Here is a 20,039-nt window from a genome sequence, read left to right as displayed (position 1 = left end):
TTGTAGAGAAAGTTTCAAAAGGCTCTTAAGTCACTTCTCTTGCCCCATGACAAAAAAGCAAGTTTTCATCAAACAAGCAACTCTCCCTCTGGATATTTTTACTGCAAATTACTTTGAAAACATGTTTATCATTGGCATGTGCCTGCTTTAAGTGATCACTACAAAAAAAAAAATATGTTCATCCCACTTTTCAACCAAACATATAACTTTCCTAGAAACAGAATTTATGTATACTTGGAAAAAGGATATAGATAACATCTCATAGTCATAAATACATTTTAAGCAATTGTGTAAGTTGACCCAATTAATAGATTTTTATGACCATAACTCAAGAAAATGAATGTAAACCACTATGATCACAAACTGATGAGATGCTCTCACCTGATGACTGATCTCAGATGTTTGTAATAGGGATCAATTTTAAATGGACACTTGAACATTGCTACCAGGTAGTAATGAGTTTTGTGATAAGTAATCTTCACCAAGTGATCAATTCTGAATTTAGTTTGGACAATGATTCTGAATAGGTTTTTCAGATTTTGGACTGACATAATTAAAAATTCACTTTGTCACTTTGATATATAATCTCAGTTATGAATCATTCAACATTATCAATACTTAATCAGGTTGCTGCTGCTGGAAGTTAAAAGTTGGAATTGACTAAAAATATTTTTGTGAGAAAGTGGATGGTATGAAAAGGGAAGAAGAAACTAATGTTAAGTCATAAGGGCTAATCATGGGCTACACATTTGTTTGCAGTTGGGTCTGGTTTGATTTAAGAAAATTGTGTGGACATTCACTTCAAAGTCCTTGAAATGAGGACTCGATTTATTTTTTCAGACTTACTGGCATTTTTAGTTTGTCTTTCACATGGATTCTAAAGAGTTATCTTCAGACTGATGTATTTTCTAGGTGGATATGGAATTTTAATTAAAAACTAAATCTAAGGAAAGAATTCACTCATAAGTTATTTCAGAGAACAGGAATATTTAAAATGTCATGTACATATTAAAATTTTAAAATGAACTATTTGTGAATAATGTTTTAAGAATTGACCTTTTGACATGGTCCAACTTTTTTTGGTTTGAGATCTTACCTTGGCAATAATTGCCCATGATAATTTCAGAGCTGAGATTGCAATTACAGATCATCAGGATTGATATGTATCTAATTGATTTTATTATTTTATTTGCCACGTATTCCAAATAGTAAATTATACACATATTTTTACATATTTTTAATAACAGAGGCAGTTATCCCTCCATTCTTCAGGATGACATGTGCTGTTAGATCTAAGTCTTTTATGTGGACAGAAAATTCTAAATCTAATTTCTTGGGCATAATAGTTTAAATTTAAAAATTGTATATACCATGTGATCTCATCAATGAATATATGAATAGCAATTAAGAGCATGGTTTCTGAAGATAAAATGCCTACTTAGAATTTTAGCTCCCACTAATTACCAACTGTTTTATCTTGGACAAATTATTTATTGTCTCTGGGTTAAGTTTTGCCATCTACAAAATGGCAATGACAATAGTACCTTCCTTGGGGGGTAGTTTTGAAAATTAAATGAGTACATATATGAAAACTATTTCTTTCTCTCTCTCTTATTTATATTTATATATATATATATATATATATATATATTTTTTTTTTTTTTTTTTTTTTTGGTACTGTGACCCAGAGACCCTTAACCACCGAGTAACATCCCCAACCCTTTTTTTTTTTTTTTTTGAGACAAGGTCTCACTAATTTGTATAAGTCTTGCTGAGTTGCTATGGCTGACTTTGAACTTGACATCCTCATGCCTTGCCTTCTGAGAAGTTTATTTGCCCAAAAGAAGACAATTCAGATTTTTAAAAATTCTTCTATCTACTGAATTATCTGTTTGATTGGACTTAAAGCATATCCTCTTTTGTTCTAGGCATTGTTTTCTTTGTATTAGTTTTTGCTTCAGTGTAATTTTTGAAATGGCAATACACTTACTTAACACCAAAGGCAAAGCAATATAAAGACTATGACAATGTTTCATTCCTATATAATTTAGCCCACTTAATGCTCCTCCAGCCAGCCCTCCACAAGGGACCATTTTGATGGTTTATTGTGTATTCATTCAATTTTTTAGTAAAAACATAAATACATGTGAACATGTAATTTTATTTTCCTTTCTTAGTGCACCAAAGACAAGACATTAGAAAGAGTCCACACCTAGCTTTTATGACTTAATACTTTGGGAGATCTTTCTATGTCCATTTGTAGATAACTTTCCCATTCTTTATAATGGCTGTAGATGACTGCAGTCTGTGGTGGCACATCAACTTACAGTATTTGTCCTTGCTGCTGGACCTTTGGGTGCATTCCACACTTTTGCTGTTGACAAGCAATATTGCAATGAAGAACCTATGTCATTTCATGTGTGGGAAGTTACATTGGTATATAAATTTCCAGGAGTAGAATTGACAGGTCAAAGGGTAAATACAACTATAACTTTTATAGGCATTATCAAAGTACCAAATGTTTGGTTATTTTTTTCAATTAAAAAAGTTGCAGATGTTATTCCAGCAGCCTACCCTGTTATTTTATTTTATTTTTTTTACCTTATTTAAACAATAGAAAATTATGTTTTGGAAGCAAGAATTTATGATCTGGAAGCAAGAGTTCCAAAATCATGGTAGAAGGTCTGTGTTCCTCTGAGCCTCTAGGGAAAGGTGCCTCCTTGTCCCTTCCAGCTTCTGGAAGCCCCAGGTGTCCTACCTACAGATGCATGCATCCTGCCAATGTTCTGTGTTCACCTGACATTCTTTCCACCTCCCTGTTTTCACACAGCAAAAGGACCGTGTGAAGGATCCAGTTGTATTGGATCCCAACAGTATCCCATATGACCTCATCTTGACTAATTGTATCTCCAAAGACCCTATTTTGAAATAAGGTCATATCTTGAAGTAGTAGGGTTTAAAATTTCAGTATAGCTTTATCCTAGGTGGGATGCCATTCAACCCATAGCAGTGCTCATTCAATATTAGTGGAATGAATATATAAGAGTCTTAAACTGATAATTTCTCAATAAAAGTAGGACTGACTATAGTGTTTACCACATGGGGGACAAAGAGCTAAAGCTATGGACAAAGCGAAATATATATCTCCATATCCTCAAACTTTATTATGTCTTTAGGTTAATCAAGGTCCTATACTCAACTACTAGAAAGAAATCAGGGAAGACTCAAACACAGTCCGGGAATTCCTCCTTGTCCAGTAAGCCCATATCGTCTGGGGAATGTATTAAAGAAGAGAAGTATCCCCGCTCCCATTCTGTAGGTTTAAACATGGGTAGAAATACAAGTTAACGTTCTTGCAGGAGAAGCAAAGGGTCTCCCAGCAGAAGGTGTTGCAGAAACCGAAATATTTTGTTGACAGAATCGATAACTTGCAGTTTTAAAAGATTTCTTGTGTACTTATAGCATGCCTTCCCTCACTGTGAATCAGATGTACTAAGTAATCTGTACATCTTTTTCTTGGATTTATCTTTTTATGACCTATACTCATTCCTAATTCACTGACTTTGACTTTGTAAATTCTATAAGCATTTTAGATATTAGTGAGATTAGCTTTAGGATCAGAATTACAATTTTTTTTCTTGTTTGCAGTGTGGCTTTTGAGGTCTTTTGGGTGCCCCAAAGAAGACAATTCAGATTTTTAAAATTTCTTCTATCTACTGAATTATCAGTTTGATTGAACTTAAAGCATATCCTCATTTGTTCTAGGCACGAAGATTTCCTTGTATTAGTTTTGGCTTCAATTTAATTTTTGAAATGGCAATATACTTATCTAACCCCAAATTTATTGATTTTTTTCTTTTTTAGACTCTAAATTTTTTTTTCTTAGTTTGAAAGTAATTTCTTTATATTTTAGCTCTGCTTTTGTTTATTTTACTTAACAATTTCACTCAGGAAATTCTACTTTACTACATTTGATACAGTAAAGAGGTAATGGAAGCACTGTAGGAAGCATTTTGATGTAAAATTTTTGAACTTTGGAAAATTTTGAAAAAATAGTCTATGAAAATGTTTTGAGTGAAATGATAACCCCCTAGTCAATTGAACAGCCATGACTCTCTACATCAAAATCAGTTTTCATTGGCACAGAAGCTGAGTGTTGGCTTTAATGATTGCCTATTTTCTATTTTGGAATGACTTTCTATAATAAAACTAATAATATTTATTAGGCACTAGGAGGAGAGTAAGCACCTGAGTGATAGGAGCATTTGTAATTTATATGATATAATAAGTTATGCGTTAAAATAATTTTCTTACATTTTATTTGTTCAAATATTTATTTATCAAAGTATTTGTTCATATTATTATAGCAAATACATATTGAGACTATAATAATTATAAAGTGCATTAAAAATTCCAAAAGTAAAACCAAAATTAATAAATACTTAATATTTGAAGATATCTCTAATTTAATATTTAAATATTCTATTTTTTAAAAATTGTGAATCCTCAATTTCTCCTTGAATCAATTAGAAATAAATGAGTGATGATTAAACTTGTTTATCAGTTAATTTTATTAAATTATAAAAGTTTAGTGCATGTGACCTTAAATAACACATTTTCGTAGAACTGAATGTCTTTATGCATTTGTGGGAGTTCTTTTATTTTTTTCCTGTTTTTCCAAGAAAGTTAATAGTCCTGGCTGATTACCTAATCATTATAAGTTTTTAGAGATACATTGTATTTATATGGAACATAATGTGAAAATTTTTATTTCATAAAGCAAAAATAAGCTATAGGACCACAAATAAAGTACAGTTAAAATCTTTAGGGAGAAAGTGTATATGGATCTGTGTATAGATTACATTAGGAGGAAGAAAAATGATAATAAGTGCATGTCATATATCATGCATACATAGATACATAAAATAAACATATACATATGAATTAATATATTTAAATATGTAATATATATATTTAAAGTCAGGACACTGTTTCTACTTTGTAATACCTGAGTACTTACACATGAATTGCATTTACATGTTTCTTAATCACATTAATTTATAATTTTAATCTTTATTTGCCAAAGTCCTGACCAAAGGTTTAAAATTTAGGAATATAGAAAACTATTGCTCAAAAAGTAATTTAATCTATGATCTAAATCTAAATATATTACACCTCTTCCAGGATTCAAGAACTACTCATTAAATCAATGACATTGCTCCATTATACTTTCCAGAGACTTAAACACTTAGGTTGACAAATAATAAATATGAATCCCAGAATTTATTGAATATGCTATTGTACTAAACATAATGACATTCCAGTCTCACGTTCTTGATGAACACATTTATTTTTAAATGACAGATTATTATTTACTCAATGAACTGCATATTTGGAATATCAAATTTTGGAAGTATGTGCCATGAAATGTAAACAACAACAAAAATAAATACCAAGAAAAATTCCTATTATATCTGAAAATAGCTGGTTCAGTAGAAACCTATTTGGGATTTCACAAACCCAAAGAAATGTTTCATGTTGTAGGTGCACCTGAATTAAATATGCAAGTTGTGTGTTGAAAATATCAGTTTGTAATTGGATCTTCCTTGAGGCAGTTCAGACATGCTTGGTGGACATGGCTTTTGATCTTGCAATTACTTTAAAATTAATGGGGAAATGAAAGTATCTAGTATACTATATCTCTTGTCATAATAGATATTCTTTTTTTCAATTCTTCTGAAGAAAATGCAGAGCCAAATGAAAAATAGAGTTCAAATTGCCTTTTAAATTGTTTGAATTCCTCTATTAAAGAAAACCTAGGGGGCAAAGTCAAAACAATAATTTCCTTCTTATTTCTAGTGAACATTTTTAGAATCCAGCAAATAGTAGAAAACATGGTTAATTAGTAAAATTGTCAAAAAACAACCTCTATGCTCTTTTATAGTCTGTTTGTCAAGTACATTGTTTATAGTAACATGCCATATGTACAGAAAATATTTTTCTAGATTTCATTCCTTTTACTTTTTTCAATTTAAAGGATATACAATATAGTCCTATGCACAGTCATTTGTTACAACTAATTGCTATACTCTGAATTGTTATAATGGGTGTATTATTGAATACTATTCATTTTAAATTTACTTTAGAAAATAGAGTTGTATTAAAATTATAGAAAGCAATTTATCTAAGGAAGAAAATTTATTGAGCTATCTTGTAAAAATCTTGGGAATATAAATAACTTAAAAATGATATTTAAATACTCTTGATTGTAGTGATGTAAATATTTGCCTCTAGTTTCTATTTACCACAGCTTATTCTGAAATTTTAAAAATTTAATCAAAATTCATTCCTTTTGATCTTTCCACCACCCAGTGGTACTATTTGAAAGTACTTTCTAGGTCAGAATTAACACTATTTCTTATAATAATACTATTTCTTATTTGTGTTGACACTAAGAACAGGAAATTTATGAAATGAATGTTTTTTATATGTGATATGCAATTTTTTAACTTTTAGAATATGACTGGATAATATTAAGTGCTCAGTAAATATTTGTTTTTTGATCAAATGAACTCCATTATTAAACAATTTCTCCCATCAAAGTTTTAGCTCATAACCAGGATATCTTTAGGTATTTATTTTCAAAATTGTCTGTGTCATCTCAAAATGACTAAATAAAGTATTTAAATATTTTCATCACATTTTCAAGAGAAAATATATTAAACATGCAAAAATATCTTAATGTTAAGCACCATAATTCTGTACTGATATTGCAGATATTTTCAAGTACGTTCGTTCTTTAATCATACTTAACATTTAATTGCACAGTTTGTGCTTAAAAATCACTGAAATTGGTTTAGAGGAACTTTCAAATACTTACTTTCTCGATGCTATACTTTTAAAAATTGAAATAAATTTCAGGTTGTGATGTTCCAGTACTTGTTTTAACACATCTATGAATTTTAATTTTTATAAATTTTAATTAAATACCTACAAAGTGAATAATTTTATTTTTATGAGTGGATTTTGCATACCATTAGAAGTTTGATGAATAATTAATCTGAATATATGAATTATTTTACTTTTAACCTAAGTAACCTATGTTAGTATGTTATCATAATAATTTTGGTACATCTGATTAAATAGACTGAAGTAAAAAAAATTTTTAATGAAGCAGTACTAATAATTTAACTTATACATTTTTAAGTTCATAATCTTATATTTAGTCATCTCCTAGTTATTCCATTTCAGTTTAGTCTGGTTCTTAAAAGGAAAGACTTAAATGATGACCAAATAGACCCTTAAAATTAGCTAAAATTTATGCAAGAATTTCAGAAATTCTGGAAGTCACAATACTTTCAAGGACCAAGAATAGAAAAGATTATAAAATCACCCAAGAACTTATTATAGCCTCATATGTGGAGCTAGAACACCATCAAAGCAAAGACAATTTTAATAGAGACCACAGATGAAAGTCACTATACCTATCCTTGGAAAGCTTCCCTGTAGGTATCTACAAAGGACAAGACATTATTAGACATTACATTGACCATTCAGTGTTGTAATTTCTTTTGCCCTTTTCAGAATTGTTTAGCAGAATAGTTAGAGTGTCTACTTTTACTCTTTATGTAGTTGCATAGCATAATGGTCAAAGAGCAATTGTCATGCATGTAGATCTAGGGCAGAAGATGTTGTAAACAAAGCAAAGGCCAGAATAGCCAAGGCTAGCAAGAAATTCAGTGGGGGGAAAATACAACCATAGAGGTGAAAAGGACTAAGAAAAAAATATAATCAGTGTGGGAATTAAGGGGAGGGAGGGCGGTAGAGGAAGTAGTGGGGAGAAAGAGAGAGAGAGAGAGAGAATGGATGCACTGAAACAAATGCATATAGAAGGCAATGAAGCTTCCACTATAGAGGAGAGTTAGAATAGGTTAAACTGTATCCAGAAAGAACATAAACACTCATGTGTACATCATGTTTTTCATCATCCTAAAATTGAATTACTCTTAATTTTCTGTTACTTATTGGGGGTAAGAGCCTCCTCCCAGAAACCAGAAGTACTTTAAGTGCTTGAAAAATATGTCTGCCTTGGGCCAGTTGGGCATCTCTGATTCCTCAGGATGTGAAGTCTATGCTAGGATCCCAGTGTCCAGTCATGGACAGCAGATTCCTGACCAATCTCTTGGCTTCTATATCCTTTCCCTGTGATTTTTCCTGGGGACAGCATGATCATTTTGCTCTTTTTTTTTTAAATTATTTTTTATTTTATTTTTATAGTGCTAGGAATTATACCCAGGATCTCACACATGCTAGACAAATGCTTTGCCACTGAGCTACATCCTCCTTTTTCTTTTTTTTTTTTATTTTGAGATAATGTCTATTCAAATTACTTAGGCTGGATTTGATCTTGTGATCCTCCTTCTTTGGCCTGCCTAGTATCTGGGATTTCAGGCATGGAAAACCTAAATGTCAGCCTCCTATTTATCTCCTTTGAGCCCTACTACCACTTCACCTTTCCACTTTATTCCTTCCTGTGTTCTATCAAGTACCACATGCTCCACAGAAGCTGATCTTATTTGTATACCTCATGCTACACTTTGCCATTCTGAGAATTTTAGAAGGAATAGAAACTAATTTTACTGGATGAGAGTCATATACTAAAAACATTCATATACTATGTGAAATTGTTGTTTACTCAAAGTGGACATTTTTGCTTCCATTCTACACCCAAATAACCTGAGGTTTTGCTCCCGATTGCACAGCCAGGAAAACACAGGGCAGACTCTGGGAAGGAATTGTGACTCAGTATCCCCATTCTGTTCTCCTCAAAATACTAGCCCATTCATGTCATTTACTTCCTTTGCTTGTAATGTTCTTCCTACCTACAAATATCCAAATTTAGATTTTTCTTCTCAACAAATCTTTTCTTTGTTTTCCTAAATTCAGTATTTTGAGTTAAAAGGTAATTTTCCTCCTCAATGAGTAATTATAAAAAAAGTGTATCATAAATATTTATCATAATTGTTAATGTTCATGACCTTTACTTAACCAGATTTGAAGGACTTCTACTAGGATATTAACAATTTAAGATACCTTTTTAAATTTTTAACCCTGGGAGTTTATAGAGTACACCTCAGTTAGTGTCAGAAATAAGTTAATGAATGAAGGAAAGAATGACTACTTTCCATGAGGTAATGTATAATAAAAAGATTACTACCAATAGTACGTCACTACTGTTTGAAGTTGCTGAGATATGGAGTGGCCACAACCTGACCTTTTCTAGTGTAAGCCTGACAGAAATCCAAGATACCATTTTATTTCTAAATTATTGGTTAATTTTCCATGGCTATTTTCAAATATCAGATCAGGATTGGAGCCCTCTTGCCGAGATTCTTTATGAGGTAGTCCTTTTCCACTGCTACTCTCTCACCCCCGCACAGCGTGTGTCTAGACACAAAGCCACATCTCCTTTTGACTCAACCTCCTAAAGCAAAGACATTAGCGGTAGGGGGTTTTTCATGCACTATATATCTTTATTCAGGGTTTGTTATGACTGCTTTTGCCTGAGTGGGTGGTAATATTATTTACTGCTACTATATTAAAAAACACAAAAGAATGGATAACATTAACACAGGTTTGTATGCATTGCGATTACCTCTAACCAGATGCCCTTGACATCAGGATCATCACAGAACATTAAAATAACACTAACATGAATATTTAATATAAGAACATATAAATCATGGTTTCAAATTTAATATATCTGCTGCAAATAATTAACTTCATTATAAAAGTAGAAGAGATAAGAAATAAATGAACAATAGGACAAAGGACTTCTTATATGAATTATTCTATATGAACATGAGATGAGCAAGTGAAAAATGGAAGACTTAATTAAAATCACTTACTCTTTTATCTTGGATGAGTCATAAATAATACAATCCTGCCTGCTTCATTACCAGAGGCATGTTTGAGATATTTTGTTAGGTATAGAGAGAGGATTTCCTTAATTTTATTTAGTTGTTTGTTGTTACATGTCTTTAATATAAATGTCATTAATTAACTGAGATTATTCTTGCAGATTAAAAATGGAGTAGTTGTCTTCTTTGAAGAAGAGCCGTATCTAGGAAAACAGTATTGCATATTAATTTCCTAAATTATACAAACTAGTAAATAAATTCGTAAGTGATTAAATAAGAGCAATTACTAAAATTACTAGATTCTTATCTAAGTCAATTTTAATTTTGCAAATTACTGATTGAACACTCGTAGAATCAATTTCTCCTGTGAACCAATGAGAATGGAGGCAGGGGTAGTTTTAGTCCCTCCTGAAAAGGAGTTTTAGCATTTTGTTATTGGAGGATTAGTTTTAAGTAATTGAGGATAAATTATGCTCACAGGATTCATCCAAGAAAGGATAGTTGGAATGTTGTTTTGAAAAGATCATTTAACTGGATCACTGTGATCATTCCTAATAGGACACAATGATAATGAACACAGAATCTACTGAGTCTACCTAGTTACTTAATACCTCCCCAGGGGACAAAAGGAAAGAAATATATTGTCTGTGAATGTGATAAGAACCAGATTCCAATCCCAGCTTGGCTCCTTAAGAATACTAGGATTTTGGCAAGTGCTTTTCTTTTTCAAACTTGTTTCCTTATCAGTAAATTTCCTTATCAATAAATAATAATATCTGTTGGACAAGACTGTCCTGAGAACTCAGGGAGTTCACAAGTACAATGAACAGCATTGTACCAGGCACATTCATCAGAAAAGTATTGGTTGTTATCAACCAATGGGATTTCTAATCATGTGACTTTAGAAGGGCCACAGCTAAGTTTATTAAGTACAAAAAAGCTATAGGTAGACTAAATACAGGGTTTAGAGTTAAATAACCCCTCTGTAAATTTATTTTCATAAAGAGGAAGGAAAAAATGTCATAGACATTATTCAGATGTTAATTCTTATTTCTTCCTCCCTCACAGTAGAATCTGTTACAGCCTGGAGTGATTTACTCTGGTTCTAATTGTGTCTTCTTTCTTTATAGCTCATGGAAGCATCTTCTTTCTAAGATTCACATTATACCTTTTGGAGTTTCTTTTGTATTAGTCCAAACACCTCTGTTTCCCTTTCTGTAACATTGCTAAGATTAATCAGTAAGCTATAAAGTATCTCTGCCCTAACTGTAAGAATTCACGGCTATCTCTTGATCTTTATTATCTATTTTAACCCCTCTTACTATTGATGATCACTCGTGGTATTGTGGTTGTTTTTGATAAAGAACAAATTCATGTTCTCCTTGAAGTCCTCTTTCAACTCCGCAGCTCCTGTTGACCATCTCCCAGATTTTCTTGATTATTTTAGGTTTAGAATGGGAACAGATATTTCCATTTTTTTCTGAGATCAATAGGAAAAGTGATGACTGGAAACTGTGTTTGGATTTCTTTTTTTGTCAATTTTCCTGCCTTGTACTCTTAATGTCTCCACTAGACTTCAAAAGAACAGAGTGACCACTCACCCTACAGCTGCAGATGCTTATAGATTCTCAGCCACATCTTACTGCTTATTGATGTAGTTCCTTATAGACATAATTGGTTTAATAAAAAAGCAATAATAGCTAACATTTTAAGTGTCTACTAGGTACTGTGATAATCTCTTTACCTATAACATATCATTTAGCTATCACATATATATGTTAATTTCTAAATGAATTAAAAGGATCTGCATCATTTAGATGAGACTGTTATATCCAAACCAAAGATTTGGTAACACATATCAATTTTTAACATGTGTATAAAATCAAGGCAGGAAGGTTTTCAGAATGCATTCACTTTCCAAATCTGTCCTTATGACCTGAAATATTGAATTGAGAGCAATCATGAGTCTGTATCCAGTTCTGGCAGGAAGGAACACAGTAATTGTATTAGTTTCCTATGGCTGCTGTAACAAATTACTGAACATGTGATGCTTTAAAATAACAAAAATATGTTACCTCACTGTTCTGGAGCTAGATGTGTAAACTCAGGGTGTTGGTAGGACTACACTCCCTCCAGAAGCTCTAAGGAAAAGCCGTTTCTTGTCTCCTGCAACTTTGAGTGGCTGCAAATGAACCTTGGCTTGTGGCTGCATCATCCCAATTTCTGTCTCCTTCTTCACGTTGTCTCCTGTTGGTGTCTGTGTCTAATTTACCTCTGCTTCTCTTTTTTGAGGGTACTTGTGATGGGTTTTAGGATCTGCCTGTCTCTTAATATCAAAATCCCTAATTTAGTCACATCTGCTCTGACTCTTTTCCCAAGTAAGGTAATAGTTACAGGTTCCAGGAATTAGGATGCAGACATATTTTGGGAGTCATCATCAGCCTACCACACAAAGATCAATAAGCAACATCTGCCATGGGCAGGAGCATATTTGCCATCAGTGACCTAATCTGCCAGTTTACAAGTGAGAGATTAAGAGGTTTGTCCAAGATGACTGCATTAGAAGAACCCAGCAGGAAGTATGTGGCATGCTCAGTTGGAGAAGGTGATGAGAGTTTAGCAAAGGGGTTTTCATACAGGTATGGGCAGGCTGGGCATGGTGGCACCCCTGGCTCAATCCCCAATTATCTCCTCCTCCCAGACAAAATAAAGTTATGGGCAGAGTTAAGTAACACCAACAAAGTTTGTTGAAGTGCTCTAAGACTAGCAATGACACAGCTGGACCTGAAGAGGAAGGGAAAGATAGCCCTGAACGAGAGCAGCTCTGGCCTTTGGTAAAGGGTTGTATAAAAATGTGAGAGTAGGGTATAAGTACCAACACCACTCATTCTCTTCTTCCTTCAATGTTTGATTGATGCTTTCATTGGCTGACGAGAAGCAGGAGACAAGGTAACCTGATGAAAGCCAGGGTTCAAGGTGGCCTGGGGTAGTTGTACGTTCCAGTCTCTCTGGGCACATGGTAGGATAGAGAAGGGCAGAGATGGAACTAGAGAGACAAAGAAAAATACATAGACCAATGTCACAGATCATCAGTGTCATAACGAGGAGCATGGTCTAAACTACTTATTCCAAAATGCATTGCAGTTTTCACTATATGAACTTTAATTCAACAATTTTTTATTGAGTACAGGCAACGGTAAGACTTTTTTCTGGAGCTGTCCAAGAAATGTGAAAGGTATTTTGTATGTATAGCAAATATAGATGAGAGTTAATTTTTTAAAAATAATTAGGTTTAAAAAAAAATTTTTTTACTATAGCATACTATAGTGATGTGAGCATGAATTTGAATATTAATCAGAGTAAGAGTACCTGAAAGGGTGTATATTTGAGCTACACTGGGGTTAGCAATTACTAGAAGTTGGTAAATTATTAGATATAGAGTGGAATGGAAAAGAATAGAAAGGTGAATGCCAAATATGAATCCATGATTTTAAAATGGAATGTAAAAATGTTTCTGCCTTCAGAAAAGTGTAGCAGGCAAGTTTGGATGGGGATATTATTTACTTTGTGTCTAGTATTGGATATCCGGTAATATTTATGTCAAGATGACCAGAAGGCATTTGAAATACAGGTTGATTCCTGAGATGAAATAGGTGGGAAAGAGGAGACTACAATAAAGATTCTGTTCATTTATTCATGAAATTGTATTGCATCTGTCCTATGAACCATATACTCTATGAGGATTTGGTGATAAACCAGTGAATATCATTGAACAATATTACTACTTTTAGAGAAATCATTAGAAATTTCATGCATTTAACAGATGAGTATGGTAAAGCAGGATATATATTATAACATGAGAGGAATGCATGTTTAAAAATCCATTAGTTCCTTCTCAGAAATGACAGTTGAATTATAGGATTGGAGAAGTCTCTGAATGTGGGCACAGCACAGTTTTCATGTTAGAAGGGCACAGTGATTTTGAATATGATGATAATGTTACATTCTATCTTTGGGGTATGTTGTGATGTTTGTATTGCTTCAAATTAATTAAATTATGATAAACCATAAATTTTGACTGATTCCACATGTTTGGCAACTCTATCATAGTTCTTAAAGTTGTAAAATGATTTCACATCTGGGAGTTTGGAGAACAATTGTATGTGGATGCAGGAGATTGTAGACTAAAGCAGAGAATAGTAAAGAGAAAGCCATGGTAGCATTTCCATATTTAAGGTCTGAAAGGGTGAAGCAGGTGCTGATTCTCATGACAAGAGCATTCAGAGAGTGAGGAATTAGGATCCAGTGTTTCCTCTAACCTCAGCCATACAGGGATTTTGAGTGAGATAAAACAGTCAAGGAGAACTTAAGAATGGGAGAATAAACCTGTTGACTTTGGGAAAAGACATATCTGGTGACCTTTTCAAGAGTATTTTGAATAGTTAGAATGTAGGAAAGTGATAGAAAAACCAGATCTCTAAGGAACAAAGCAGTATAAAATGAAGAAATAGTTCAGGTGGGGGAAGGAAATATTCCCAGCATAGAGAGAGAACAAAATTGAAAATTTTCAATTTCAGAATACTGGACACTTAAATATACTTACAGGTACAGTGAAGGTTGCAATAAGAAATGAAGATAAAATTATACTAAAGATAAACAATGGTAAATGATTCAAGTGAACAGAATGGAATGATGTCAAGAGTACATTTTACACAGTAAATATTTTTAAAGTAGAGAGTTTTTTTTTTTTTTTTTTTTTCCCCTTGTGGAGATTCAGAACAAAGTAAATAAGGAGTCAGTAAGACATTTAAAATTAAAATAAAGAGCTATTTTTGGAAGATCCAGACAGGATATTTGGACCAAATCCCCATGGATCTGTGCTTTTCGCCAATAATATTTGAAAGTTAGAAAATGGAGATATGGCAGGAGTTTCCTTCTGCCAGATGGCAAAATGAAAATATCAAGAGGAGAAAATGACGTGATGATGGCAAGTGCTTTACTGTAACACTGACTTTGGAGATTAGCATGTAATAGAAGTAAATGAAGGAAAACAGAAAAATATTTGTGAAGCATTAAAATATGTGGGGATAAATCCACTTCCTACCTCTGCAAAGCCTTCGGAGACCTAGCCCCTACCTTCATTTTCCAGTTCACCTCAGGCCGCCATAGCCCTTGCTTCTCTCTAGGTTCATCAGTTATCTCACAGCTTCCAAAATATGCTAGTTCTTTTCTTGCCTTGAATGCTCTTCCCTAGTGTTTGTATATCTGACTTCTCATAAATCAGGTCTCAGAGCACATTTTCTTAACTTACCCTTATCTAAAGTCACTCTGTAACCTAACCATCTGTTTATAAACTATCACAACACCCTATTTTCTCCATGTCCCTTAATGTAATTTATAATTGTTTATACATATGTGTTATATTTATTTGATTTTCCTGTTTATCAGTTGCTTCTTTCAGTAAAAGCAAAGCTCCTCGTGGATAGAGATGACATGGTATACAGCTTCAATCACAGTCCCAGGTGAATAGCAGGCCTTGATAAATATTTTAAGTGAGTCAACGTATAACTAAAGGGATAGGAAAATCAAATAAGCATGGAGAAAAATTTGGAGATTCAGGAGAAGAGACAAAACAGACAGAAAGTAGAATTCCACATTATATAGCGAAGACCTTCAGTAAGGTCTTCATTGAGTGGAATGTTGAATGGTGACTAATCTAATACCTAGCAAGTTAATGGGTGAATGATATAGAATGAAGGTGGAAAATGATTGACTCCAAAGATTGAAAGGAGCCTAATCTTGATGGTTGATGTCTACAAAAATGATAGTAGGGATTGGAAGGGCACATTAAGGTCACTGAGTGATGTGGACAAATTTAAACTGAGGCCATATTAATTCAGCCTATCCAACTGCTGCTCACCTAATTGCACAAGTAAATTATTATTTATTCTAGACATGAAGGAACAGATGCAGATTTCATTTATTTTATTATCTGGGTACCATCTGTAGCAAAATAGGTTTGTAAAACACTATTATGGACCAGTAATTTTATTTCATTTTTCATCATTGTGCTTATCATTATCTTCTAAGTGTTCTTCATCACCATCATCCTTACTATCAGGGTGGCATTTGTCTTGAGCATTTACAAATCTGCTGACTATTGCATTAAACAGTTTTATGTGCCTACATTAACTGTCTATCTTTTCTTTTTCTCTATCCTGCTTTTCATCGTCTTATCCCTAATGCAATGAGATTTTCTCCATTTTCAGCTGGAGGGTATTGAATTAATGGTCCATAGACATAGTAAAACAGTGAAAGTTTGGCTGAAGTTAACATTTTTTAAGCAAAGAGCACATAAGTTTTCACTGACCACATTTTTTTCTTTTTGTAAAATCACTAACCAACATGAATGTGAAAACAAGTTTAAGTGGTAAGGTATAAATCTATGATGACTGGAAAAAATGGAACCTTAATGTGAAAAATAGTATTGCCCATTTTTATTATTGTACAGAAATGTCTTCCCTTTGGGCAGAAATAGAGATATAAATAGCATATGGCTAGAGAGTAATGGCATACATGCCTCAGAATTTTTTTGTCTATACCCAGGTAGTCCCTTGGTAATTTAGAAAAATGTCCTTATTCAAACTAGATCTCATTATAAAGAAATATGTTCTTGTTTTAGATTTCCATTGTAGCACCTGTTACATTCTTCTCTTCTGTCCTATGAGAAAACTCTTTAACTCACCTAGAAGAAATAATTTTATACAGTGAAAGGAAAAACAAAGACAGAGAAAAATTTTATTTCTGGAAAAACAGGCGATGTACCTGACAAGTTGTATTTATTCCCTTGGCCTTTGGTGACATTTTCTAGTGACAGCAGCAAAGATCCAAAATTGCCTCTGTAGGCCCCACACAGAGATAAGTAACAGAGGACATTATTAATTTTAACACAGAGTAATTTATTGAGACCAAACACTCCATGATTAAAATATTGGGATTTCTCTCCCTTTCCATCCCACTCATCACTCTAAATGATCCTCGTTCCCTTTTCTTTATCTATTCCCCTATCTTCCAAAAAGCCATCTGCTATTTCCTTTATGAAAAAAATAAAACCTACAATTAGTGTCTTGTTCATCTTTTCTTTCTCAAAAAAAAAGAGAACTATTATGCAAATACTCTGCAATTTGGTTTCAAATACTCTTTGTAGTGTGATGAGCAATTTTCCTTAATACAAACCCAGCTTTTTTGCCAGGACTTACTAATAGATTTTTTTTTTTTTTTAAAAGAGAACTTTCACTTTTCACATGAAAAGTCCTCTAATGTAAACTTCTCAAATGCATATTTAGAATGGAATTATCATTGCTCTTTGAATTGTAGAAGGAAAAACAATCATTTTATATATTTCATTCTAAAACCAAAAGTAAAAATAACCTCAAAAATTTTCTTCTACCTTAAATGTCATTGTTTTCTTTATACCAGGAAGTAGCCTATACCAAATATAACCTTCAGTAAATCAGAAAAAGATGTTTCTTTATTATTTTTTTTTCTGGAAGTATATTGTAAATGATGGCAGTTTAACCTGTTAGTATAAATTCTTTGTTTGATTTTAGCTGTTCCTCAGGAACTAAAGCACAATTTGATTCAATTCATTGAGGGTATGGCTAATTCGAGACATTTGAGGCTGTCTTGTTAACAAGATAAACACTTACAGTAAGAGGTGCTGATGGAACTGAAGTAAAAATGATAATACTTTACCATAAAAAGTAACACTGAGTTAAGAATCAGAAATTCTAAGTTTTAAAATTGATTCTGCTACTGATTAGTCATCTGACTGGAAATCCCATTGATCCTGTTTCCTCATTTTGCAACTGAGAATGCCCACCTCTTTCAATTGCCACCCAGGCTTTTTTATACTAAAAATCAAACATCGTCTGCATGTCCCTGCTTTTGCCATGGACTGTAGAGACATACTTTGGATAGAGACGTACCAAAGGTTCTCAGAGTTTCATGCTCTCTACAGTAGCTTCACCTGGGGAACTTTCTGTAAAAACAGATTCCTAAATTCCACATCTAGACCTGATTACCTGGGTATTGGGTCAGGAAAGCTACACTTGTAATGATAAACCTAGGTTATTCTTGTATGCATGAAAAGTTGAGAGACATAAGAGACATTATACAGTGAGTATGAGTTTAATTTGATCAGATACCTAGCATTTAGTATCTATCTAATTTAATACTCAATTAATTATAATATTTAATTGATGTTTTGTTCATTTGTTTGTGTGTATGTGTATGTTTTATATGTGTGAATATTAAAATTCAGTGAAGAATCTCTCTAGTTTACACTAAGAGTACAAGCAGCTATTATTAGAGTAATTATTTAATTTGGCTAGCATTCATATCTGTACTCATAACATTCACATATGTACTTATATCTGTACTCTCTTTAAAACTGTGCTGCTTTGTTTTATTTCAAATATTCAGTAAAATATACATTTCACTGAAATATAGATTTCAAATATTCAGCAAGTGAAACCAAAATCTCTGCAACCTAGTGGATGCAGATGGGCCACATGAATTCTGTGACTCTTCCGGTTCCCTGGGGCAGCTGGGGAAAGGGAAACTGCAGGACATTTTCTACTTGGAAGACATCTGGAAAACAAAATGTTTTCAGCTTCTGCCACAAAGGATCAGAAGCAAAAAGTCATTTGAGACTGGGTGACACCACCTTACCAGCTTATTTCTTTTGTTTGACCTGAGTCACTCCTTTCTCTGGTCATGTTTCTCTATCTGCATGTGACTGCATTTATACATTATTTATATATTATTATACCCTAGAATGAAGGTCAAGAGTTAAAATCCATAAGTTTGGATTCACTTTAATACACTTGGCAGTAAATAGAATATTGTTTATACTAGAAAAGAGAACACACTGGTATTGATTTTATAGACAGTTATTGTATAACCACTTACATTTTAATAACTGTATAGACTTTTTATTTAAATTCATTGTATTAAATCACTTTAAGACTAGTTATAATAATGTCTTTTTATTTTTAATTGACTTCATTGAGTACATTTTCAAAAGCATTATCAGCAGCATCTGAACAATGTAACTAATTGTTTGACACTTTGAGTTGAAATGATGGTATTATGTAATTTTTTCCTTATAGGAAGCTCTGATCATGGCCAGCATGGACCATCCACACCTAGTCCGCCTATTAGGTGTGTGTCTAAGTCCAACCATCCAGCTGGTTACCCAGCTGATGCCTCACGGCTGCCTGCTGGAATATGTTCATGAACACAAGGATAACATTGGGTCACAGCTGCTGCTGAACTGGTGTGTCCAGATAGCTAAGGTAAGTGCCATTGCTTCCAGTGGAAATGACACTTCTGGGTTTATATCTCCTAATCTGGAACAGTATGAGTATTGAAAACATGTCAAGCCTTTCAACCCATTAAAAAAAATTATATTCCATATATAAAAGATGTATTATAGGGTGGTACCTGAATGTAAAACACAGATGAGACACATGATCTACTCATATGTTTGAATTAGCATACTGTGCCATTTGTGTTACATTGAGAGGCCAAAATAAAAAGCTTGCTAGTCAGAGGAAATAATTGCCATACTGGATTTCTTTGACATTTTGTTTTAGTAAAGTCAACAAACAAAATTAAGAAAGAAAAGATTGAATATCAGAGTTCTTTCAATTTTAGTTGATTTTATTAAAATAGATGGTATAATTGTCAATATTACAAACTATAAAAAGCAAAATATCTTCCTAAACCATTGGGAAGTCTTCAGCTGGTCTTTAGTGGTTAGCCTCACAGAAGAGTTCAGTCATGTAACATATATAAGGGGATTGAGCTTGGTAATAGGGGAGGTGGTTCTGTGGTGAGCCAGAGAACATTTATTGCCTTCTAGGAGCATATGGTTTGGATAATGTTGCCAGTTATCTGATCTGCTTATTTTTCAAGAGGCCCTATGATTCCAGATTTGTACATGAATTCTTCAAACTTAAATGTTAGCTCTAACTTCCAAAGCAGTCCAGGAACTATGTAAAGCATTCACAACATATATTCCACAAAAGGGTATGCACTCTTCTTGTTAAAAAA

At 33.0% G+C, this 20,039-nt stretch overlaps 1 protein-coding gene across 5 annotated transcripts in view; it reads left to right on the top strand.

The window, feature by feature from the left end:
- The window catches only part of Erbb4 (erb-b2 receptor tyrosine kinase 4), a 1,062,955-nt gene that overhangs the window by 883,712 nt on the left and 159,204 nt on the right, over positions 1-20,039 (top strand). For all 5 annotated transcript variants that reach the window (XM_047545016.1, XM_047545015.1, XM_047545020.1 and 2 more), the window contains exon 20: positions 19,094-19,279. In XM_047545016.1, coding sequence (XP_047400972.1) covers positions 19,094-19,279 — 186 coding nt within the window. The remainder of the gene's footprint in view (positions 1-19,093; positions 19,280-20,039) is intronic.

Source organism: Sciurus carolinensis, chromosome 3 (genome assembly GCF_902686445.1).
Source record: "Sciurus carolinensis chromosome 3, mSciCar1.2, whole genome shotgun sequence".
NCBI classification, from domain to species: domain Eukaryota; kingdom Metazoa; phylum Chordata; class Mammalia; order Rodentia; family Sciuridae; genus Sciurus; species Sciurus carolinensis.
The sequence above is the reverse complement of the archived record's forward strand: the minus strand, read 5'-3'. Positions and strand labels throughout refer to the sequence as shown.